This window comes from Mercenaria mercenaria, chromosome 12 (assembly GCF_021730395.1).
Source record: "Mercenaria mercenaria strain notata chromosome 12, MADL_Memer_1, whole genome shotgun sequence".
NCBI classification, from domain to species: Eukaryota; Metazoa; Mollusca; class Bivalvia; order Venerida; family Veneridae; genus Mercenaria; species Mercenaria mercenaria.
The window spans coordinates 6,877,078-6,902,929 of NC_069372.1; the positions used below are offsets into that span (position 1 = coordinate 6,877,078).

At 33.8% G+C, this 25,852-nt stretch overlaps 2 protein-coding genes across 2 annotated transcripts; one reads left to right on the forward strand and one right to left on the reverse strand.

The window, feature by feature from the left end:
• Positions 1-6,701: 6,701 nt before the first annotated feature.
• On the reverse strand, positions 6,702-13,070 carry LOC128547193 (uncharacterized). The gene is made up of 2 exons (XM_053519073.1): positions 12,608-13,070; positions 6,702-11,319 (listed from the first exon to the last, which is right to left on the reverse strand). Exon 2 carries the CDS (start codon positions 10,939-10,941, stop codon positions 9,130-9,132), a length of 1,812 nt encoding a protein of 603 aa, XP_053375048.1. The 5' UTR covers positions 10,942-11,319; positions 12,608-13,070; the 3' UTR covers positions 6,702-9,129.
• A 7,498-nt stretch (positions 13,071-20,568) lies between these two features.
• Positions 20,569-21,390, forward strand: LOC128547160 (uncharacterized). The gene has a single exon (XM_053518925.1). The coding sequence runs from the start codon at positions 20,569-20,571 to the stop codon at positions 21,388-21,390; it is 822 nt and encodes a 273-aa protein (XP_053374900.1).
• Positions 21,391-25,852: the final 4,462 nt, after the last annotated feature.

Sequence of the window (25,852 nt, forward strand, 5' to 3'; positions counted from 1 at the left end):
TGACATAGCGACAATGCGATATGACGCTCGACAACGCGAAGTGACATCGCGATATATTATGCTTTTAAAAGGCGACATTTCAAAGTGGATATCGCGACATTGTCGTTTGGGATTGTCGCCGTCGTTTGCGATTGTCGGGTGTCACTTCGTAATGTCGCTATGTCACTTCGCGTTGCCGTGTGTCGACCCCACAAACGCGACGGCGACATTATAAATGACCTCAACAGGATTCCGTAATACGAAGATACATGATTCCTACTTTTCTCTTCATTTAAGTCAGTTGTAATCATAAATCTTTAAAATGAGACAAGGCTTTGTTCCCAGAAATGGGTCTAGCTGTGTGTGGCAGCTCTTTGAAATTGACAATATTATATAGAACAAACAATTAACTTTTGTATATTTATTTCATAAAAAGTATTAGATAAGTGATAAATCTCTTTCAGTTTTCATGTGTCTGACCCTGTCATTCAAACGTTATGTTGTTCATTAATGAGTAATTCTTTCATGATTTGTGTATATTTTCAATTAAAATAAGAAAAAGGTAGTCCTATTAATTGTAGAGAAAGGCCAAGCTCTTTGCAATAGATACATATATACAAAGGTATTGAAACGCGCCTAACCTTTGTACTTACCAGGTACTTGTGTCAGATTTTGATAATGCATTTATCTCTAAGTTTCAGTGCAATGGCGAATATAACAGAGAAAAAGGAAATGTGCTTTGATATCACTATAAGCTAATCAAAAATTGTTTATCCGGCATTGTAATAACTACCTTAACATCACTGAAGCAGATGTTGCTGCGAGATGAATTAGAGAAAAAGTTATTTCTCCCGCTTTGACAATGAAGTAAAATTTCAATCAGTGATAACGCATTGTTGCTTTGAACAAAGGGCCATATTTCTAAAGAGGTAAAGAGTGAGTCACATGATTGGTTATTATTGGTGTGATAATTTCTAATACTAGTGATTAGTAATCTAAGACACATAATAAAGTATTATTTATACATTACTTGTGACAGTAGTACGACTGCTTTCAAAATTTGAAGAAACCGTCTGGGATAGCATTATTTATATCTATTGTAGATAGTCAATGTTGTATGCATAATGGTCCTACAACAAATTACTCCCATCTGAATTACAATGAATACGTTGAAAAACAAGTGATGAGAAATTACAAAAAAAAAACATGTAGTGTAGTTGATAACTGATTTTACCTGACGTACATATGCTTCATCCGACATTATGTTGTAAACAGATTATATTATATTAACTTCTATGTAATGAGAATGGCATCTCATACTCATATTACTGTCTATAAACATACAAAACCACAGTTTTGTAATAGATAAATAGAATATTAGGTTGTTTTCTTTCTACGTTTAACCGGCATACCTAAGACATTAACCTACTGTCCGAAAATGAGGTTTTTCCTTAACTTCTTTATAAATGACCAATACATACAAGAGCACAGTTTTATAATAGATAAATAGAATAATTAGATTGTTATATTTATACGTTTATCCAGCATACCTAAGACATTAACCTACTGTTCGATCTTCCATTTCTGTAATAAGGGGTTTCCTTGATTTCTTTATAAATGACAAATACATTGGAGCCGTGCCATGAGAAAACCAACATAGTGGGTTTGCGACCAGCATGGATCTAGACCAGCCTGCAACAGTTTGTTGTTGATATTATTATTATCATTACCATACCTTTTATTTACATCCATGTGTCTTCACACATAACAGAACGTGTAAGAAAAAGGACAAATGAAATATGACGGGGAAAATTATGAAATGCTGAGGTATGATTATGTTTATGAAATGCAACGGGAAAATTATTCAATGCTGTGGTATACTGGATGTATCATAATATGCTCCTGTATTAAAATATTGATTTCCAAACATTTTCAGCAAAGGTGTGTAAGTTAAAGTCTTCCTGAAGCATATAGCACATACACTGAAAAATAAATATTCATTGCTGTTTCATTCAAAACTTTAAGTTGTTTCTTGCACTCATGATGTGATAAATATATGTCACTAGGCAAATCAATGTAATATCAGTCGAAGTTTATTGGGTTCAAGAGTACTTAAAACCTAATTTACTTTTATTGATTTTAATGTGCTTGCAGCCACCTTAATATCAATATATATAATCAGGTAAGTGCTTCTTTCATAATCTACAACAATAAAAATACAATTTTTATTGCGTGTTTGTCAATTAACAGATGAAAGTTGTGTCTACAGTTAATAATTACTTTATCAGAAGGTCAAGGAAGTGTGTTGTAAAGTTGTTTAAAGATATAGATAAAGATATCAGATCTAATTATGCCAACTCCTTACAAACCTTTTAGCTAAATAACCAACTCTTTTCACTTCGTATTGCCAGATACGTGTTTACAAAGACAAAGTACATCATAATCCATTTTATGGAGAAATATATCATGACGTAGACTTATACAAAAAGTGTTTTTCATAAGGCTTTCCCTGTCGAATCCCTATTGAATAGTCATCCTTGATTTTTTAGCTCACTTGAGCAATGCTCAGGTGAGTTTTTGTGATCACTCAATGTGCGGCGTCCGTCGCCTGTCTGTATGTCTGTCTGTTTGTCGTCTGTCAACATTTAGCTTGTGTATGCGATAGAGGCTGTATATTTCAATTGATCTTAAGGAAATTTTGTTAGAATGATTGCCTTGATGAATATGGATCATCTGGAGTAAAAAGCTAGGTCACTAGGTCAAATCAAAGAAAAACCTTGTGTATGCGATAGAGGCTGTATTTTTCAATTTATCTTCATTAGTTTTGGTCAGAATAATAATCTTGATGAAATTTAGGTCGAGTTTGAAAATGGGTTATCTGGGATCAAAAACTAGGTCACTAGGTTAAATCAAAGAAAAACCTTGTGTATGCGATAGAGGCTGTATTTTTCAATTAGTCTTCATGAATTTTGGTCAGAATGATTGCCTTGATAAAATCTAGGTCAAATTTGAAAATGGGTCATCTGGAGTCAAAAAGTAGGTCACTAGATCAAATCAAAGAAAAGCCTTGTGTATGCGATAGAGGCTGTATTTTGCAATTGATTTTCATAAAATTTGGTCAGAATAATTGCCTTGATAAAATCTAGGTTGAGTTTGATTATGGTTTATCTAGGGTCAAAAAGTAGGTCACTAGGTCAAATAAAATAAAACCTTGTGTATGTGATAGAGGCTGTATTTTTCAATTGACCTTCATAAAATTTGGTCAGAATAATTGCCTTGATAAAATCTAGGTTGAGTTTGATTATGATTTATCAGGGGTCAAAAAGTAAGTCACTAGGTCAAATAAAAAAACCCTTGTGTATGCGATAGAGGCTGTATTTTTTTTATTGACCTTCATGAAATTTAGTCAAAATGATTGCCTTTATGAAATCTAGGTAAATTTTGAATATGGGTCATCTGAGGTCAAAAAGTAGGTCACTAGGTCAAATCAAAGGAAAACCTTGTGTATGCAATAGGGGCTGCATTTTGCACTGGATTTTCATAAAATTTAGTCAGTTGCCTTGATGAAATCTAGGTCAAGTCGGAATATGGATTGTCTGGAATCAAAAACTAGGTCACTAGATCAAATCAAAGAAAAACCTCGTGTATATGATAGAGGCTGTATTTTTCAACTGATCTTCATGAAATTTTGTCAGAATAATAGCTTTGATGAAATCTAGGTCAAGTTTGAATATGGGTCATCTGAGGTCAAAAAGTAGGTCAATAGGACAAATCAAGGCAAAACACTGTGCATGCAATAGGAGCTGCATTTTACACTGGATTTTCATAAAATTTAGTCAGAATAGTTGCCTTGATAAAATCTAGGTCAAGTTCGAATATGGGTCATCTTGGGTCAAAAACTAGGTCACTAGGTCAAATCAAAGAAAATACTTGTTTATACTCAAGGTTTTTGCTCAAATTTCAATGATAATTGGTCAGAATATTTTTTTCCCATGAAATCACCAGGTCAAACATGTTTACACTGTTATGGTGTGTTTCTCAGGTGAGCAACCTAGGGCCATCTTGGCCCTCCTGTTTCCATTTTTATCAATCACCCCCACCCTTTTAACTACCCCTTACTCATTTTTGAACTTTTCATATAATTAAGATATACTTGTTTTTTTTTTTTAATATTTTTTGAAGCAACCCGTCTGCTATATGTTTCCGTTACAGTTTCTTTTTGTTGTGGGCCTAATTTGCGATGCATGGCTCTATGGCTGTGTTTTGGGTGCTTTGTGCTTCCGGGAAATCTACCCTTACTTTTTTCAATTTTTTATCCTTCTACTCCTAAGCTTACATCTGATGACCTGAGACCTATACCTTAGTTATTTTTTAAACCCATAATAGTATATATTCATAAATATTTCAATACATTTTGTTTTTGTTCATTAAATGTAATAACACTATCCTACAATCAACAAATTGATTAAAGTATTATCTCTGCCTACATCAAATCAGATATAGTAATAATTTTTAACATCACACTGTGTGATTGCCTTCTTATTGTTTAGACGAAACAATATACATTTAGATATTTACATTTAGATATTTACTTTGATTGTAAAAAAGTCAATAATATTAAACAAGTCTCGTTTTTAAATGTGTATCCTAATTTTGAAACGTTTAAATCGTCATGAAAAATGAATTATTTAAGGATAATCCCTTTTTCGATCATAAATTTACTTCCTTTGTTTTACACAGCAATTCATGCGATTTGTTTTGTTTTTAAATTCAGATATTATATTTATACGTCAGATCCTGTTCTCCTACATTGATAGTGTATAACCCATTGACATCTTAATTGGGATCGTCCGACATTTGACAATACGCATTATTTAAGAAAATACATACTTGGAAGTAATTCATAAGACTGAATAAGCATTTTTAAGTTATCGTTATATATATTTATATAATATTATATCTGCAGTGTTATAATACCTTTTTTTCAAAACAAAAACGCATTAAAACAATTTATTATGCAGATTTCTACGATATGGAGGAACCTTTTATTTTGTAGTACATCTTTAAATAATGCAATACTATTAATTTATCGAGAAAGGCTCAGAATGGCTTACCTTTACGACCAATGGTGGGTGGGTGGGGGTATTTAGATTTGAGAGTTAGATGGGCGTCAGTCAATGTTTAACGTTGCAATCCTTACGACGTTTCTGAATAAATTAAAAGCCAATGTTTTAGCAATTAGGTTAAGGCAATATGTACACTACATATAAAAGAATGAGTTGAAAAGGTATGATGTTGACAATACCGTTGCAAGAATGTCCACATTGTTATAAGAGGGTGTATATAAAAATCAAAATATATGATTACAGTCGAAACACCTATTTTTGTAAAATACACATCTCCTTTAAAAATCGTCATGTTACCAAATATCAAGGTCAATTGTCATATGTTTTCGGTAACTAATTTTGACGAACCTAGTTTCTGGATAATTTTATTAAGAGGCTAGCACTTGGTGTGCCAGCCTTTAAGTAATGATATCCCATGTTTTTGGAATATTTTAATAAGAGGCTAGCACTCGGTGTGCAACCCTTTCAAATCCGGTTATGCAAAATACACTTTGTTTCTAATAATACACTGTACTTCTATGTCTGATATGTTTACTTTAATCGGCTTTACCTATATCTCTCATTCATGAAATATGTCGGATAGTAGTCGCAAATTTACACAGTCAGATTATCTGCGATTAAATTGTAGGGCTGAGATACAAGAACAACTGTATTGTTTTTGCTTACATTTGAAAGATAACGGAAATATATGGAATAACCGTATCATTGTTATCTGCCGTTTTAATGAAAAGAAAATAATACGGAAAACGGAAAAGTGTATGCGGATTATTTTTGTTCACTTTTAATGTAAATATAATGAAAAACAAATTACAAAAAGCATCAGCATTATTTTGATTACATTTTAGATATAAGGAAAACCGTGAATCGTATGAAACAAATATATTCTTTTCTACTGTTGTAATTGTTAAATAAGGAAAACGGATTTACAACAGTATGGTCAAAAGTTTATGTTAATATTGAAAGATAAGGAAAACCGATTTAAATTTTTTTTCACCATTTCACTAGACATTTTACTTAATTTTATAATATGAAAGATAAAGAAAACGAGATAAAATAAAAAGAATAAACGTTCACATTAGTCTTTTATTTATTTCTACACTTGAAAGATAAGGAAACCCGATTTCTCCTTTTTACCATTTTTGAAAGTTTAGGAAAGATATGTTATTTTTAATTAGTCTGGAAAGATTCCTAACACAGTTTCATTTACTTATACACCTATATTAGAAATAGATTAAAACGCGTTCTTATTTATATTTATAAAAATAACGAGGTGAACTTTTACACCAGCGCGGACTTTTCCGAAGCAGTAAAAATAGAAAACGTTGAAACAAACTTAAAATGTTGCAGGCTTGGTTTGATTAAGCTTATTTGTGGTTAGTAGTGGAAATGCATGCTATCATCCATGCCCTTTAGTCACGGATTAAGCAGAGCTTGTTACAAGTACCAAGGCAACTTCAGAGTGATTCACTAGAGTGCACTGTACAGATAATATTGTTCTTGCCAAACAATGTCACAAGTTTCTGGTATTACCCCTATCATGATAATGTTAAAGGTAGGGTAGCATAAGACTACTGTAGAATGAATAATAACAGAACATATTGCAGGAGGCATTTAATAGCCAAATTTTCAGTAATTTAAAAGGTAACTACCAGTGTATTTATTTTTCATATATACTCCTGAAAAGTTAAGAGTTAAAAAAAGGTCCATTCACATATTTGATTTTTCAGTTTGTATTTTTTCGTCCATTTCTTTCCAGTAAATATAAATTTTTTATGAAATGCTGTTTACCACGCCAACCTAAAAGTCATTCATATGCCATTATGAAATGTACACGCTATGATGTGTCTTTTTTAGAAGAAAAATGACACAAATAAGTTTTAGCTGTCCCTAATGACCCAACAGACTATAGTTTAAACAAATCTTTACTAATCGTTTATTCTATAAGCGTATTATAACGTTAAAATGTGTTGTAACGTTTCTTTGACTGACATAACAAATACATAATATTTTAGCGGATTAATTTTTAAAAAGTTGACTTTTAACTCTTTGGGAGTGGAAACAAGGACGATTTAAATCGTTAGAATTTTAAGCACTTACTAAATCATTAAGTATTCCTTACAGTACATTCACAGAAGTATTATCCATTTCCATCACAGTTCATGGAAGAAATATTTCAAGTGTAAGAAAATAAAGGTTGAGATTTCATAGTTACATGATACGTGTATGATGCAAATAATGCTCTGTGGTTTCAAACATTATAACTGCAGTTTGGACCAACTTCAAACGCAAATTTTCAGAAACTATATTTGAGTTTAAAACCCAGTTTTAATTTTCACATGCCATGAATTATATTTGTTTGAAGACGAGTTCCTTTTTACTTTTGTTTAAAGTATTAAATGTTCACCGTGTGCTCGGTTAACGTTTGGGGAGGCTGTGTTTTTGGAACGTGACTTTCCCTGTTGGATATTTATCCTTGTTTTTTTTTTTTATAACCACCTTAGGGAATTGTTAAACTGTTATGAATCTTAAGTATGGCTACTATAAACAGATTTAAGAGTATCATAGTAAAAATGTTAATACTTGGTCAGAGATTTCACTGCGTTTTCTAATATCTAAATTAAATTGCAAATACAACAAAAATAACTGATCTTTAAAACAAATTGATTTAAGAAAGTTGACGCTTAACATTAAGAATAATATACCAAATTTATTTAATTCCGTTAGATCTGTTAGATTTAAAACTTCTTTCCATCTGATTACAAATACAGATAGTATATTTCTTAAATATCAATAAAATCCGGATAAAAGAAAAAACGAGAGACCATTTGTATATGGACATTTGAAGTAAACTTGATTGTAAGCTATTAGAAACTTTACATTATGCGCTTTTTTCCTTGATGTATCAATATAAAGCAGCTGAGAAAAGCCGCTCCCCTGCAAAGAATAATCAACAGTCCGTACCAGATAAAATTGTGATTTGTGCCTAAATGCTTGATCAATACCAATTAACAGAACATATCTTGTTTAAAGAAATCAACGATATTGGGAACGATCGTTCGGGAATTCCAATCGGATAAACTGGACGTCATTTATTTTACATTTCCACCCGTTTCTTTAGGTTGTGTGAATAGATGAGCAATACGTGTGACAGATCAATAATCGCCGTGCTTAATCGTTACTTGTTAAATCAGGAGAGTTGACATCAAATATAGCGGATTTTAATATGTGCACCGGTCGTTGCCGAGTTATCATTGGTATCCATAAGCACATTGAGAGTTGTTAAAACTGCAAGAAGAATGTAAATATTCTGCATTATTTCAAAATCGTTGCAACGGTTTTATTAACTTCTGCACGATAGTTTTGGTTATTTAAAAGAATAACTTGCAAAATCTTATGTCAATAAGTTTGTACCACTATAGTCACTTTAAGAGTACTTACTTTTATGGATTTTTGAGAGAAATTATTTTTCGCCTAAAATGTGTAGGTTAGTCCCTTTCGGATATAATATGAAGTGTAACGACGGCACATGTTCTGCTCAATTAATAACTACAAAGGCATCATCATTATTATTCAAAAAGAGGTTAATGCTAAGTATCAGTTGTACTTGCGCCATATGTGCATGTGGAATTTAATATACAGTTTAAATAGATGATAGGTAATCAGATTTCTTGCAGGTATTTAGCGCTCGACAGAATGGTGTCATGCACATTTGTAAAAACTCCTAAGTAGCCCTTATGGGATTTCATGTAAATACCCTAAACAATTAAGATAAGTGTATTCATGGTAATGGAAAATGCTCTGAAGAGTAAGATGTTAAGTTGATTAAATCGTTTACTTTCTCAAGCACAGCCATTTGGGACTGTGTAAATGAGTCGGATTATAAAAAGTGTTACAATCTGCAAATATAAAAATTGAATATAAACATCATGCAGGTAATAAACTGGCATGCACGTGTATATATATAAGGCAAATTATTCATTAGATCGTCTATGTCTATGTGGAATGAGCATATTATTGATAACTGTCATGAAAAACTAGAGTAACTTTCACTGGAAGATAGTTCGGCATACCCGCTGCTCTCCAGCGAAATCGTGCTTGATGGTCTTTCGTGGATTTCGATGAATTCACTGCGATTTTGTTTAGGTAATTCATCTGTTGTATCATTTTCCGTTTTGCAGAACACTTTTTGCTTGTATATATTCACCAATGTGCAATTCTGACACATTTTTCGGATCACAGGATTAATATCAGAAACTTGTAAAATTCCTTCATCACAGATAGTGTCAACTGTATTTCTACATAGTCTGGTATTGCAATGATTGCAAAAAAATATTTCAGGTTGAATTTTGAATCCTTTAGATACATTTTCATCACTCTTTTCCTCTGCACTATTACAAGGTTCTGAAGAAATACTCAAATCCAGATGCTGGTTTTTATAAGAATGTGGTGTTGAATCTGTTATCATTTCTTCTATAAACACATCGTCATCTAACTCTAAATCTTCATTGGGTTCTTTAGTTTGTTTGCAGGGATTCATCACTTCGACATTTGTGTCGAATGGATATTTTGAGCTCCCGGGAATTGATATTGAATGTAAACTTTTCATATCTTTTTCAAGTGAAACACTGGAATGATTAACATGTGGTAATTTGTTTTTATCACTGTTTGTACACAAGATATTACTGTCACTATTTTTACGTTGTACCTCATCTGACTGTAAAACAAAAGAGTTCGTACTATGTCTAGAAATAAGTTTTTCGTCAATATCACTTTCACTAACATGCGCTTTTGATTTACGTAAACTGTACCTGAATGATTTGTTAGTCTGTGTACCAACATCTACCATTTTCGCTTGTTTCGAAGTTCTTTCCGATGTGCTGCTTTGTGATGTTGCTTCATATGATGTTGCTGTTGGTGACTTTTTCAAGCTAGAGCGTTTGAATTTCTCGTGGTTCATATTGCCGTTAGGAGTTCTATATCCGGATGCTGACGCTTTTGTTTCTGTCACAAAGGAAACTCTAAATCTATTATTACGTCTGATGGCAGGGGAATCAGTCAACTGCTCACTGACAGTTTCCGCGCTGGAGGTTGAAGAAATCCTAACATTATGGTCTCCATTTGTTTCATCTACTTTAGTTCTAGTTTTACTCAAGGAGGCTAATGGTTTTATATCACCATTGATATTTTTTTTCGTGGTTGCAGTCGCTGATGTCGTACTACTCATGCTTTTGATGCTGTCTTGGTGCCATGTTCTTATAGAGCTTAATGTACTTTCGTTGCCACTACGTTTAAAAAAAGAAGTATATGATGATACAGTGTCGTAGCATGCCGTCGATGTTGAATCTGAAGTTATATCAATATGTCCGTATTCTTTGTCGTCATCAATAACGATAACTGCGTAGAAATTATCGTCTTTTCTACTGCCTCTTGTATACTGTCGAAACAGTTTGCAACACTTGATACAAGTTATGACTATAAAAAGAAAGACCGCCACAGTTGGTATTATTGCTAAATTCAAACTGGAATGAATATCATCCACTTCATTATTGCTTTCCTCTGTACTGTTATCAAACTCTGACGTGGTATCATTTAATAAACCTCCATTGTCAGTGAACTCGCTTACATACGTTTCTGTTGTATTAATATGTTCACTGAAAGAGGAATCACTTGTACTTTGTTCCTGTATTTCTTCAATATCATACGATCTCATTGCTGCAGGAACGACGCTTTCAACACGTGATTTTGAAGCTGACAATGTCTTATTTTCCGTTGCGATTGTCATATTTATGTAAGACAGTATCATCAATATATTTAAACTGTTTAATATATACTGCATAATTATAAACACCTGCTGTTATTTCATGTATACGCTAGCACTCATATCCATTCAATTTATATCCAACATATTTACAACCATCTCTTATCGAATTGCAGCAATAACTCACGTGAGTTTTTCAAAAAGGCTTCCTTCAATAGCTTTCTCAATAACAATAAAAATCAAATCACGAATGGCTACATCTTATATTTTCTTAACACCTTGATTCACATTGCTTCTGAATTACTAGTCACATTACATCTAACGATCGCTCACTTTCTCTCTGCTGTAGAATGTATACCAATATTTGCATAAGTCAATACATTGATACGTTCTCTTTATAACCTGCTGCTTGGCGGCCCAGGTAATTTGTCAAGGTAGCAATTATGATCTCAATATCTGAAATGGAGGCAGTAACAAAACTTTATTACATCTTCATGTAGGTGTTGTCACAGTAACATTTCGCCAAATTGACAAAATATATATATATTATTGCCGAGCCTTTTTATACATTTTTACATTTTACCTAATAATGTTTGTTTCAGATTTAATTAACTTCATATTTTAGTTGTCTTTGTTTGGTTACATTTTTTTAATTATATGTTCCTATTGTACCATTCATTTATATCCATGTGCCTAACGTGTGAAATAACGGGCTACATGTACTTCAAAGAAGAAAATGATGAAGTATTTTCAAAACATTCTATTTTTGAAAAAAGTGCCCTCCTAAAAACAGTTTCAGCATAGGTAATAACTGCAATGTAATATGTTTTATTTTATACATTGTTTATGTGGTATTTCTAGATCAGGAAGTTTAGATATCTCCATAAAGCACAGTAACTTTAGTCGTGTTTAAAAACAACTTGTCATTCGATGTGTAATATATATATATATAACTCGGCAATTCAATGTAACATGAATCAAGAAAGACTAATTTCGTAGAATATTACAGTAAGCTCAAGAACTCTTAGAAACTAATTTACTTTATAGACTCCGAACTGCTTGCAGCGATCTTAATATCAATACCTGTTATTAGGTAAGTGTTTCTTTTATATCGTGTTACAATATGTGTACAACAATGAAAATACAATTATTACGTGTCTGTCAATGAAATGATAATACAATTGTCTACAATTAATAGATACAAAGCTGTTAATAATACAGGTAAAGAAAGTATAGTATCGTAGTTATGTATTGTATTATTAGATCAATTCTTGCCAATCTTTCTATCAAAATCAACAATTCTTTTGAATTCCTATCGTCTGACACAAGGTCGAAGATTTTTGTTTTAAGCGCGTTCTATCTAATATAATAGAACTATATTTTATGACGTGGGCTTACATTTCAACAGTCTTTATCAAGAATCTACCCTTTGCCCGTATATATTATATACATTTATTTGAAATCTAAACCATCAGTACATATTTCAAAACGGTTCGATAATGTTTTTATATGTATTAAGTGATTTGACACCATATTCCATGTGCCTGTAAAATACTCAATATATAAGCTGAAATAAGATATATCTGTAAACATCAAAGAAGCAACTATAATATCTACTATCACAGGAAAAACATTGCGTCATGTTTAACCTGTTTGGCTATACATTATTAACACCTAATCATTTTAGCCCATTACAAATGTATTTTATTGGTAAATAAGAAAATAATATTAAATAACTTTTTACCTTTTTCCTTCTTGTTTTCAATATATATCGTTTAAATAAGAATAAATACTGAACTGGTTCAAATTTTCCTTTCCTGTTCACAATTTCACTTCCTTCCTTCTCTTAACATACCACTTAAGCAATGCTTGCGGGATATTTTGTTCAAAATCAAATCCAACTGTAAGATATGAATATAAGATCCTCTTCGCTATTATTGTATTTTACCAAAACGTTTAAGTGTCCAATATCGCAATATTCTTAATTCAATTCAAAATTTTATAAAGTGTGCACGATCCATTTAAAACTGCCCTTATATATATCTTTGTATTAATATAAACCTCTATCACAACACACTCCGCATTAAAGCAGTTTATAATACAGGATATTCTTCTAACATTACATAAACATTGTTGCCTGTATAACCGCATTAAATTAGCTTCTGTAATAATTGTTATTGCGGAATAATGCGCTGTCATTAATTTGTCGAGATAGGTTAAGATTAGCTACTAACGTCTTGTTTACATATGAAGCAGCGGCGGATCTCTGTATTAACGGCTAGAGGGGTGTCAGTCAATAAAATTTATTCAGTTTGTTGTGATAATTCTGAATAAATTGAACGGAATAATGTTTTAAAGCATTTCCAATTAGGCAAACTTTCATTTATACATGACAGGCTTCCTGTATACAGAAAGAGTGAGATAAGAGAAAATATGTACCATATGTCAGTGTTATAAGTTACAGCCTCTCAAAGTATATTCATTTCACTCACTTTACTTTCTGCGTGCATTATATATATTACATCAAATACATCAAATTAAAAAGCATCTTTTACACAATACATGTCTTCCTGTAGGTAGCTCTGTACGTTCAAGTCATTTTTTCTACAATGTAGAGTTTGATTTAAACCGTGATTTTTCAAAACTCCACACTATACTTAGAAAATTCGTTAAATGAGAAAGAAAGGACCATGAGCTCGATTTATGAAAATTTGGACCTCACACAGGTTTTCGTAATGGCAATCTATGGGAAAATTACAATTTTCATAATACTTTCGCGAACAGAATGTTTTCTGCAATTTAGATCTTAATGAAGTCGTAAATAAACATATAGTCTATAATATAGTGAAATAAACTGTATAGGTTCGTGTGATTGGTACATGGTTAAAGAAATCCACATGTTTCAAGATAATGCAAGACATAATTTTGCATTTATTGTAACGTGTCAAACCTTTATATATCATATTTGATGTTTAGAAAGATACTAACGTTGCCGCTTTAATAAATTTATTTACAGGTGGTTATTAACTCATAAAATATTTTTTTATTTCCGGATCTCGAAACCGGGATTTATTCTACGTTATCCGTATAAAAGACGTAATGTCATTACTTTCGGTTTATCAGACGTGCAGAACTACCTTAAAAGAGTTGTTTTACCAAATATCGTAGAAGATGTCGTTTGAAAAGTTTGCCAGTGCGTGCTAGATGTCTAGATGTATTTAGTTAACGAGTTTTATAACTAAAAGTGGTCACTGAATGCCACTTTTTTCGGTAAACGACTTCTGACGTTTAGTTGAGAATCTTGCTCTACGTGTGCCACCTTAAAAACAGTTAATACAAAATGCTACATAATCCGTGTGCGCTTTTTTCCTTATTATATTTCAATGTCTTTTATGTTTTTCTTATTCTACCATACTTATATCTCTTGCCAAATGATATCATTCATAGAATATGTGAGATAGTAGCTCCTTGTACAATGAGGTAGCAAAATGTATTGTTTAATTAGAAAGATTAAAAGGACTATCTAACATTGTATTGTTAAAAGAAGGAGATAAAAACAACCGCACTATTTGAGAGCAATTCTAAATTTGAAGTATAAGAAACCGCGATTTTAAGAATATTTACATTACTATCATCATCATCATTTACTATTACACTGAAAACCGAACTTTGTGAACAACCACTTGTTTTTATCTGTTATTAGAATTGAGAAAGTGGAAATATGAATTTTAAGAACATCCGTATTATCTTTTATATTATATATTGGCCAAACAAAAAATAAAGCGTATTAAAACAACATTATTCTTGTTTTATTGCTATATTGCTTTGGAAAGTTTTTAAGATCTGCCGCATTATTTTAATTTACGATTACACTGAAGGAAAGAAAAGTCGAAGCGGGCTGATTTTCCTATCCACATCCTATAAACATAAAGTTTAAATCTTTTCTAATTACAAAATCTATAATACATTATTGGTGTATTATAACTTTTCTTTGATTGACCTAACATATGAGTAATATTTTATGGGATTATTTTTCAAAGACTGACAATTAAATCATTGGCGATTTGATCGAGTTGATTGGAATAATTAGAAACTCTGTTATTTAAGTACGTATACCTTTAAGTGTAGGATATTATATAATTACCTTTCCACTCACAGATAGCTAAAGAGACACTTTAAGTACATGAAAAACAAAACTTTAGTTTTCATCCTATATATCTTAAAGAAGACTTATGCTGTCGAAATCTGATATAGCAAATTTATCCTTTTTAGACGAACATGTTGATAAAACAGTTGTAAAAAAGCTAATTTCATTTTCCCATGGCATGTTTGTTTTCCACATCAAATATAAAAAGGTCTTCTTGAAGCAAAGAACGCAACCAAGCAATTGCAGACTCTTTTTGACTAAGTCTTTTCCTGAGAGGTAATGACATGTGCTACACAACTCACGCCCGCTAGCACAGGCTTAATCATCAATCTATAACTGTTATAGAAAAATTGCATGATCTCCAAGGACCAAAGATATTATAACACTAAGTCCAAGTACGTGGAGACTTTCAAACAGCGGCCACAGGGCACTTCTAGACTGCTGTTGTCATAATTAATGAAATATTAGAAGATTCTTTGAAAGCAATTAACGCAAGCAGGAAAATAGTTGTCCATATTCGTATCACATTTTCCCAATAAACATTTATAAATTTTAAAGTGGTTTATAACCACCTCAGAAACATTTCAAACAGTTATGAATTAAAAACTAGGGTAAATTAGATAAAATGGTTCTTTGTTAAAAAAAAAAACTCGGATATTTTTTATCTAATTTTAAATCAAATGAAAGAATTACATTTTCAATATTTAATCTAAGAAATATGCCGTCTCTTGGGAATGCCTTATATGTGAAGATATATTCTGCATTTACTTTCTTATGTTAGATGTGTATCTTTCAAAACATTATTCTTTGTGATAACACTAATTGGACATTCCATTTTCAGGCCCGCCTTTTTTAATAAAATAAGTAGTATAATTTCTAACTATTAGTATCAGTGTAAGATAAAGACAACAAGAAACACTTATGAAATGTACTTAATTTTTGCATAAATCGATTTTAACAGTTGTCATATCATCACCAAAGGGAAAGAAATCACTCCCACTTTTTAAAAGCAAACATATTCAGACTGAATAAATGTAATAAAATCTATACGATAATCCTTTTGAAGCTATGAAGTGTATAAGCGGTAATGAAAAGTGCAACACCCCTCACGCCCCTAGCATCGGCTTTAAAATCTTGAATTGACTCTATGATTCTAAGTGTGTAAAATAAAAAAAGTGGACAACCACAGGTCGCCCAACACGACATAAACAAAAAATGTTGCAGGCTCGGTTTGATTGAGCCTGTTCATGGACGGTAGTGGAAATGCAAGCTACCGTCCACGTCCTCTAGCCCCGGGTTGAGAAGAACTCAACATTTACGCATGTTGTACGTACGAGAACGTAAGTAAGAGACATCCGCAGATATCCATAATTATTATGAACTTGTGATAGTTGTCTGGTTGTTCAATCGATAGAGTAACGAACGGACGTTTCAAGTCTTAATTATAGATTAAAAACTTGCTCTACTCGGGGCATTGATTTCTTCATGTGAGGAAGCCATCCAGCTGGCTTATGGAAAGTCGGTGGTTCTACCCAGCTGCCCGCTCGTGATGAAATAATGCACGGAGGTGCACCTGGGGTATTCCTCCACCATCAAAGCTGGAAAGTCGTCGTTTGACCTATAATTGTGTCGGTGTGACGTTAAACCCAACAAAATAAATAAATAAATAAAAAACATACGCTAGAAGTCCTGTCTTTGAGAGAAACGGAAGAGATATAACAGGTAAGGACGAAATAATAAATAGGAGATATCTTGTAACTGAAACTCGATATTTAATTTGTAAAACAATGGGAGAATGTTGCCGTTTCGAACGTTTTTAATAAATTAAGAGGTCCACTTGTTACAGCAGCTGTATATAACTGAGTTGTGCCGGTGTACAGAACATGGTTAAAAACCAGAATTAAAATTGTGTTACCTGTCATATATCATATTTTCTTACAAATATATTTATTTTTTCAAAATTACAGATAAATATTTTCTATTACAAATCAATGCCTCGTAAAACAGGTCTATTGATTTCAATTTTAAGTCACGCTAGCTTTGGAAAAACCTTTCCGTTATATAGATAATAACAGGCTACTGTCTTTCGATATCAATGTTATCAGGTCGGGGGAACCGAACCCCTTCCGCCCATATCAGCCGAGCCTGATAACATTGATATCAAAAGACAGTTGTCTGTTATTCTATTTATCATGAAATTCATACAACCTGCCTGGAACAACATATGTCCTCATCTCTTATTTTCTAAAAATTGACTTCTGAAGCAAAAATTAATAATTCATATTTTACGGATTTGAAATTTCATCCGCCCCTGAAACATCTGAACAAATTCATACGGCATCCATATTGTACTTAACTTCGACAATGTTTATTGACTTTCTGATAGTCGTATAAAAATAGCAATGAAATAATGATTCTTATGGATAGGTAAGATGTTTTATGCAAGTCCGCCACGGGGCCGTGAAGACAGGCATATTTAATTCCGGTATAGGGCACGGGGGGTACGGCATTTACTGGCTCCAACCGCAAACAAAGAAAATTGTTGAAACAAATATTTTATTCGAAATTTGAACCTGGTCACTTCTGTGGGTGTGTGTCGGCTTGGTCAAGCTTTGCATAAGACGAGATAATACATCAGGATCATTTACAGCACCAACATTTATCAGCTTTTGCGGTGGTACTCGATTCTTTGCTGAAAAACTTTTTCATTGTTTCGTACCCGATTATTTCGAACCACGCTTTTCATTAAATTTTGCTGTCTGGTGATGTCAATTTTAATATTTGGATATTCAAACATCAAAAGATTTGAACATTTCATGCTGAATCAATTCCCTGTGGATGGTTTTACCACAGATTCAGCATTGGACGTGACATTTCATGGGATTGGAGGTGGTTGCATCACAAACTCTCGTCATGTCCAAAGATTCGAGCAACTTTTACAAGATATCAAACCAGAATATGCAATTATTTTTACTGGGGCTAATGATATTGACACACAAAATTCAGGACCAGGCAGAGACAGTTGCTTTGCGGATAGTTACACTTGCAAAATTATTTAGTGAACGGTACAATTTAAAACGAATATATATATTTGCCAGTTGCTCCCCAGGCGTTGTACTCGGCACGTTGATGTCAGTCACTATAATGTGCTCTTATCGCATGCGAACAAGATAATGAAGCAAGAACTTCTGTGCAGTGATACAATTATATACTGGAATTTTCAAGGAATGAAAAACCCAGTGGACAATATCTGGTGTGACGATAGAGTACATTTTAATGATAATGGTTTTATGAAATTTCGTAGAAATGTACGGGGAATAATTTTACAAATTCACGAACACTGTACAAAAAATGTAAAAACATTAAAACTATTTCAGTGCATTTATACAGACCAGGAAGCTGCGGAACAGTACCTCTCTGCTCCAGACGATACTGGTTACCTTTTAGATTTTAACACAGACAGAAGGCAATTATTTAATTGATCAATTGACAAGTCTATAGGCTTTTGTGTAATACAAGTGCCTACCAAGTAGTCTCACATTCCACATGTAATACTCATGGTATTACTTCTACACGTGGGTGTGACATATAATAGCACAAATGCTAGGCAAAAAGAACATTTTCTTCAGATTTGTTGTCTGTTCTGTACCTTCCAGAATGCTTGTCTGGTGCATGCGTCTGTTGTACACAATTTTCTGCTTGTGGTCAGTGATCTGGTATACGTTTTCAGACCTACTGTCTGTTTTAATGCATTTTCAGACCTATTGTTTATGTATCATTTTCAGACCTATTGTCTGTAGATCATTTTCAGACCTATTGTCTGTGGATCAGTTTCAGACCTGTTATCTGTGGATCAGTTTCAGGCCTATTTTCTGTGTATCAGTTTCAGACCTATTGTCTATGTATCAGCTTCAGACCTATTGTCTGTCTTTTTACATTAATTTTCCAGTCCTATGGACTGGGATCAACTTGCTAATTATCATACATTTTCAGACCTATTTGTAACCTGTGGGTCACATTTTCCAGACCTATTGTCTGGTCTACAAACTTCAAATTATGGTCATGCATTCCAGATCTAGCTAATGTCTGGTGTACAAACTTAAGACATATTGTCCTTTAGGTGTATTGCTCCAGATCAATTATCTGGACCTATTGTTTTTTACATGCTTTTTCCCTGTCTGGGGTTTAAACGTTAGACCTATTGTCTGACTTCTGATTTGATTTCTGTTTTCACACTGTTATGCTCAATCATTATTTATTTCAGTAATGCCACCATGGAAACGGCAAAAAACTGAGAAGGGAAAATCATTCAGCTCTTCAAGAAAACAATCAAAGACAAATTTGGGAGACAATTCTTCCAGTGTCAATAAGACCTCTACCGGTTCGCAGGAAACAAACAATGATGATACAGTGATAGAATCACATAGTGGTAATGCTTATAATTCACATACTTTGCAACCTAATATTATAAGTACTGATACATCCATGCCGTGTAGGAGTGGTGGCACAACCGCAACAGCCTTTGTGAGACCGCCCTTCCTTGGCATCGATGAAAAGGTGAAAGGAAAATTAGTTTCTGATCAGTTTGTGGAATGTCTGATAGACAAAGGTGAAACACAGTTCCAAATAGTGGACAATGGCAGTGGAAACCTCTCTTTCAAAAAGGCATTGTCTATGATAGGAACTTTCGAATGCTTAAGGAATTACAATCTGATGCCGTGTCATATGGCACAATTGACTCCCAACTATATACACAGGCCTTAGCTATGGGACTGCCTAAAGCTAATACTAAACAGCCCTTTCTTGGGCAGCGAAACAGTCACAAAAAATGTGTTATGACTTCAACAATGGAGCCTGTAACAGAAAGCAGTGCTCCTACCAGCACAGATGTCAAAATTGTGCGGACTCCCACCAAACTCTCCAAAAGTGCCCCTGCCTCAAAATCAAAACCTTAATTTAAAAGTCAATTGTTCAGGGTCGATACCGTTTAATGATAGTCCACCTTTATCAATAGTAACCCCTATACATGTTAGCAATTTAGAGGCATGGCTTCAAGGGTATGACGTTGACTTAAAAGAGTATCTCCTTACAGGTTTCGCAAACGGTTTTAAAATTTCTTTTCGAAAGGTGCGCTGTGGTTACACAAGCAAGAATCTTAAATCTGCGTTTGAGAACTCGGGCATTTTGGAGCAAAAAATTCAGATTGAGCTTGAGGCCGGTAGAGTTGCCGGTCCCTTTGTAAAACCACCATTTCCTGGTTTTATGGTGTCACCCCTGGGGCTGGTACCTAAACAGTCGAAGGGCGACTTTCGGGTCATCCATCATTTGTCGTTCCCTGAAGGCAGGTCCGTAAATGATGGCATTCCAGCAGAGTTATGCTCAGTCAGATATCAAAACATTGATGATGCTGTTCGTTTGATAAAGTCAGCCGGGCTGGGAGCACTTTGTGTAAAGTTGATATCCAAAATGCCTTTCGCATAATTCCAATTTGTCCTGAAGATTATCCTTTGCTTGGTTTCCAGATAAACAGTAACTACTATTTTGACAAAACCTTGCCAATGGGTCTCATTTTCTCATGCAATCTATTTGAGAAATTCAGCTCAGCTATTCATTGGATAGTTGAGAATAAACTGCAGATTCCTGGTTGTGCACACATTTTGGATGATTTTTTATTTGTGTGTCCTCCATCCTACAACACAGCACAGTCACATTTGAAACAGTTTCAGGACTTTGCAAATAACATTGGGTTACCACTCAAAGAACAAAAGACAGTTCCGCCTTGCACTACATTATTTTTTGTAGGCATAGAGCTAGACTCTACTGCAATGGAGAAACGTCTTCCGGTTGATAAGCTTGTAAAGACAAGGTCACTACTGACAGAGTTTCAAAACCGTAGGAAGGCCACACTGCAAGAGTTACAGTCCCTGATAGGTCTGCTATCATACGCCTGTTCAGTGGTTGTCCCAGGGCGTACCTTTTTGCGCCGTCTTATTGATCTGACCATTGGGCTGCGTAAACCCCATCATAAAAGGAGGCTTAATAAAGATGCAAAGGCAGATCTCCGGGCTTGGTCTGTGTTTATTGATCAATTTAACGGCAAATCTTTGTTTTTATCTGATAGATGGGAAGACTCACCAGCACTGTCTTTGTTTACTGATCCATCAAATTCTGGTTTTGGTGGATATTTAGGAAATCTTTGGTTTACTGACTTTTGGCCAGACTATTGGCATCAGTTCCAAATTACAGTAAAGGAACTGTTTCCAATTGTCCTGGCTTTGGAATTCTGGTCCGAGACATTACGAGACAAGTGTATCAATTTCTTCACTGACAATAGGGCAGTTGTTGATATCATTAACAAGCAGTCTTCGCGTGATAAATAGTGCTGCGATGCTTAAAACATAATATTTTGTTCAAAGCTACACACATTGCAGGTGCCACTAATATTTTAGCTGATAAACACTCTCGTCTTCAGATAGACGAATTTCTCCATCTGTGCATTGGTCAGCAACTTGTCCGGCTTCATGTTCCGGACGACAGCTTCAACATTTAACAGCTGTTACATCACATTTATTACGCAACGCACTGGTACCAGCAACTCACACTGTTTATGGTCGAGCATATCAGGTTTACCAAGATTTTCTGCACCAAACATTTTCCACATCAGCTAACAGGACTATGAACAAAGATCTAGTTTTACTTTTTATAGCTTTTTGTTTTAACAAACAGCTGGCGGCTGCAACAGTTTTGACATATGTGTCTGCACTCAGTTACCTAATGAAACTTAGAGAAGAGCCAGATGTTACACAGTTATTCATTATTAAGAAAGTTTACAAGGATATAACAGGCTAGTGCCTAGAACAGACAAACGTTTGCCCATTACAAAGCATATTTTGTTTAAGCTAGTTCAGTCTCTTGAATTCAGTTGCAACTGCCAATATATTCGCAAAATGCTGAAAGCTATGTTCTTGCTAGCATTTCATGCTTTTCTGAGGGTAGGAGAATTTACTTTAGTGTCATCATCCTCTTACATTTTAGGAATTGAGCACATAACATTCTGTAGGTTAGGAGGACAATTGCATAGTTGTGATGTCCATCTAACAAAATATAAACACAGTCGTGGTAAAACGCAAACACTGCAGATCACATGTTGCCATCATGATCTGGACATGTGTCCAGTACATGCATTGTACACATACTGCATTTTGCGTGGACAACACTGAGGGTCCTTGTTTGCATTTATGGATCATAAACCTGTCTCCAGGTCCTTATTTGCTGAAAAATTGAAATTATGTTTGCCTTGGTCAGGTTACAACAGACACTCATACAAAGGCCATAGTTTTCGGATTGGGGCAGCCTCAGAGGCGGCTCTTTAAGGGGCTTCAGAGGAACAAATCAGAGTTATGGGTAGGTGGTCCTCAAATGCGTACAAGAAATATATTCGCATACAGATGAGGTCTGACTTCAACAGTTGAATTCTGTGATTTGTCGAAATATTCGAATGTTCAACCTATCAGATATACCTGGGTTATTATACTTTATTATGTACTACAGTTGATCAGACAGCTGTTGTGTGATGGGGCATGGGTCTCTCACACTTTTTTATTATTCAGATCTTTAACATCATATTATGTTGTACATTTGTAAAATCATGTGTACGGTTGCTTATATGTTTATATGTCTACATGCACGAGTGGTGATGGGGCAAGGGTCTCTAACTTTCACCTTCTTTTTTGCGTAATTTTTGTCTCAGTAGGGTATACATTTTGTAACTTTTTGTTGTTGTTTATTATTTGATTACAGTTTATATTGCTTTGCAAACTTTTTACTACCTGTGGTTCAATTAAAATACTCTGTATTTCTCTCACGTTTTCGGGTGTGGGGTTGCGGTCAAGCAAACAAATAGAATTGTCTGCATGTCTGCAACTGTGGCAGGATGTTTAGATCCCCACCTTTGATGATGCATAATATGTTAGAATATTTGTAGATATGTTTCAAATCTAGTCGCATGTTATATTACCTTTAAATTGTTATAGAATATTTAGCAAATGTTGTAGTCAACATTATTCCGTCATTTCATGAATAAATGGCCATATTCAATCAACACTGCTTTAGTCTTCATTAAGAAGAGCTCATTAAACAAAGCTCATAAGTGTATACCCCAAGACGTAGGAGCTTTCATAAAATGATACTTATTGATAGATAAGATGTTTTATGCAAGTCCGCCACGGGGCCGTGAAGACAGGCATATTTAATTCCGGTTTAGGGTACGGAGGGTAAAGCACTTACTGGCTCCAATTCAATCAACACTGCTTTAGTCTTCATTAAGAAGAGCTCATCAAACAAAGCTCATAAGTGTATACCCCAAGACGTAGGAGCTTTCATAAAAACTCTTACCTTCGTAAAACTAAAAAAAATCTCCTCTTGAATAAATCAGAACATGCTTTATTTCCACATTATTAAACATTTGACTCATACAACTACATGTCCAAAGCGCTGAAAATTTCACTTCGAGGTCCAGACTCAGTCAGAGATACTTCAAAGTTTAATCACTAAATTTATACTGATCCAAGAATTATAATTAACACAAACACTATTAAAAATGGATGCCTTAATTTAGGCATAAATCAAGAATAAGTACATTGTCAAGTGTATTGTAAACCTTTCCAAGAATCGATCCATGTAAACATTGTGATGTCATGATGAACGTTACACAATGACGTCATTAAGTGCTATTGTCTGTGTGATAAATGTGGAGACAAGCATATTTAAGGAAATTAGTTGTGATAACAGAATCGGTTTAGAAAAATGTCGTGCTACATTAAAATTAGATTCTGTAGTAAAGTGGAAGGAAACTGATGTAAAATCTAGTCCGTCAATATAGGAGGAGCTTAATTTTGATATCAGGTCAATGACCTTATATCAAAATAAAATACCAGGCAAGTGATATCAGGCACTTTGCATAGTAGTTGCATGATAAATTTCAAATATAATGTTGATAAACGTTATAATTAACCATAATTTACCTCTGATATCGGATTGTACAAGTCTTTGCAACTGCCGAATAAGAGACTGTTATAACCATGTTCGCAAAGAAAGACAACTCTTGCATCAAGGAACTTAATTTATGCATCGAGAATGCATAAAGGTTACCAATGCAAGGGCATTTAAATGTCTGGGTACATTGTTTTTTAATGCACAAAAGGTTGATGTATCTTCATAATTAGACACAAATAAAACATTATTTACTTTCACTACTTGTGAATGCGAAGAAATCATCTAAGATTGTTGTATATATATCTATCGTAAATGGAGCACTCCAACAGCAAATTATTCCCACTAAAATATCGATGAAATGCATTGAGAAACAACTGATGGGTGGATGATAACTTATTTTACGTGACGTAAATATGCTCCGTTCGACTTGTGTTGTAAACAAATTACAATACCTGTATAACTGGCTTTTGCCAAGTATTCTAGTCTATGCATGCTGATTGACATGTCGTATTATATTACTGTCTTATACAAGATATACAAAGTCACAGCTGTATAGAAATGTGATGACTTTATCAGGTAAAATTTCCATCTACAATTTCTTTATAAGTTTCTTTTAAGTAATTTCCTGTTAAGAATTCAGGAAGTATCTGATTTTGACAAACATTTTCCCCAAGACGGTTAAATTTAGAAATAACTTTGAATAGTATTTTGTTGTGAGAGTAAAGAAAAAGATTCTACATAGAAATGAATTTAGTAATGATCTAGTATTCTTCGAGGTCAAAGCTATAAATTGACAAAACGATGCAAATATGAGAGTTCCGTAATGGTCAACTTACCTGATCATTTCGAATGGAAGGATACCGTAAATTGCACACTAAAGTAGTTGGACTATTTAAGAAGCAGCAATACTCGATTAAACGCAAACTCGGTATTTTTGCATTCTATTTTTCTAACAGATTTTACAAAGCAAGTATTAATTTGGATTTTTTTTAAAAACAAATGTTTGATGTAAATTTCTTTTACCATTTGCGAACTTATCGGTAAAGTATCTTTGCCTACCAATGTTGTTAAATTTTCTTGTATTCATCGAACTACTTATAACGTTTAACTGAAATAGGAAGAAGAATAAAGACCCCTCAAGAGTAATGCTGCAAAAATGATATCTTGTTACACAGTAACTTGCTTTTGCTTGACTTTCCTCTTTTAGACTGTCTGAGCTTTTACTGCTCGAACACAGAGTTGAACAGGTGATGTTGTGTACTGTGCACTGTAGTCTACGAAATATGAATGTAATGTAAACACGAGACATTAATTTAATTTATCATTTTAATTCAGGTTAATATTTATTTTCATTCTACTTCAGGACCACACATTTTGTGCAATGTTGTAAGCTGCAATTGAAAAAAAGGTTAAACCTTCTTTCTCCGGCACCTTCAGAGGTTAGGACACTTGTTTATGTACGTCAAGGCTTATAAGACAAACGATGTTACTTTACTTTTGTGTGGATATTGAATATCTGTGACTTGAAAAATGTACAGGAATTTAATGTAATAATACCTTTTATTCACATCCATGTGTCTTCACACATAACAGAACGTGCAAGAAAAAGGACAAATGAAATATGACGGGGAAAATTATGAAATGCTGAGGTATGATTATGATTATGAAATGCAACGGTGAAAATTATTGAATTCTAAGGTATCATGAAAGTAGCATAATGTGCTCCTATATTTATGCCCCCCTTTGAAAAAGGAGGGGTATATTGTTTTGCAGATGTCGGTCGGTAGGTCGGTCGGTCGGTCGGAATGTAGACCTATCCGTTTCCGGATGATAACTCAAGAACGCTTG

Coding starts and splice junctions, on each gene's coding strand:
- LOC128547193 (XM_053519073.1), bottom strand. CDS start 10,941: ATGCAGTATATATTAAACAGTTTAAATATATTGATGATACTGTCTTAC.
- LOC128547160 (XM_053518925.1), top strand. CDS start 20,569: ATGGGTCTCATTTTCTCATGCAATCTATTTGAGAAATTCAGCTCAGCT.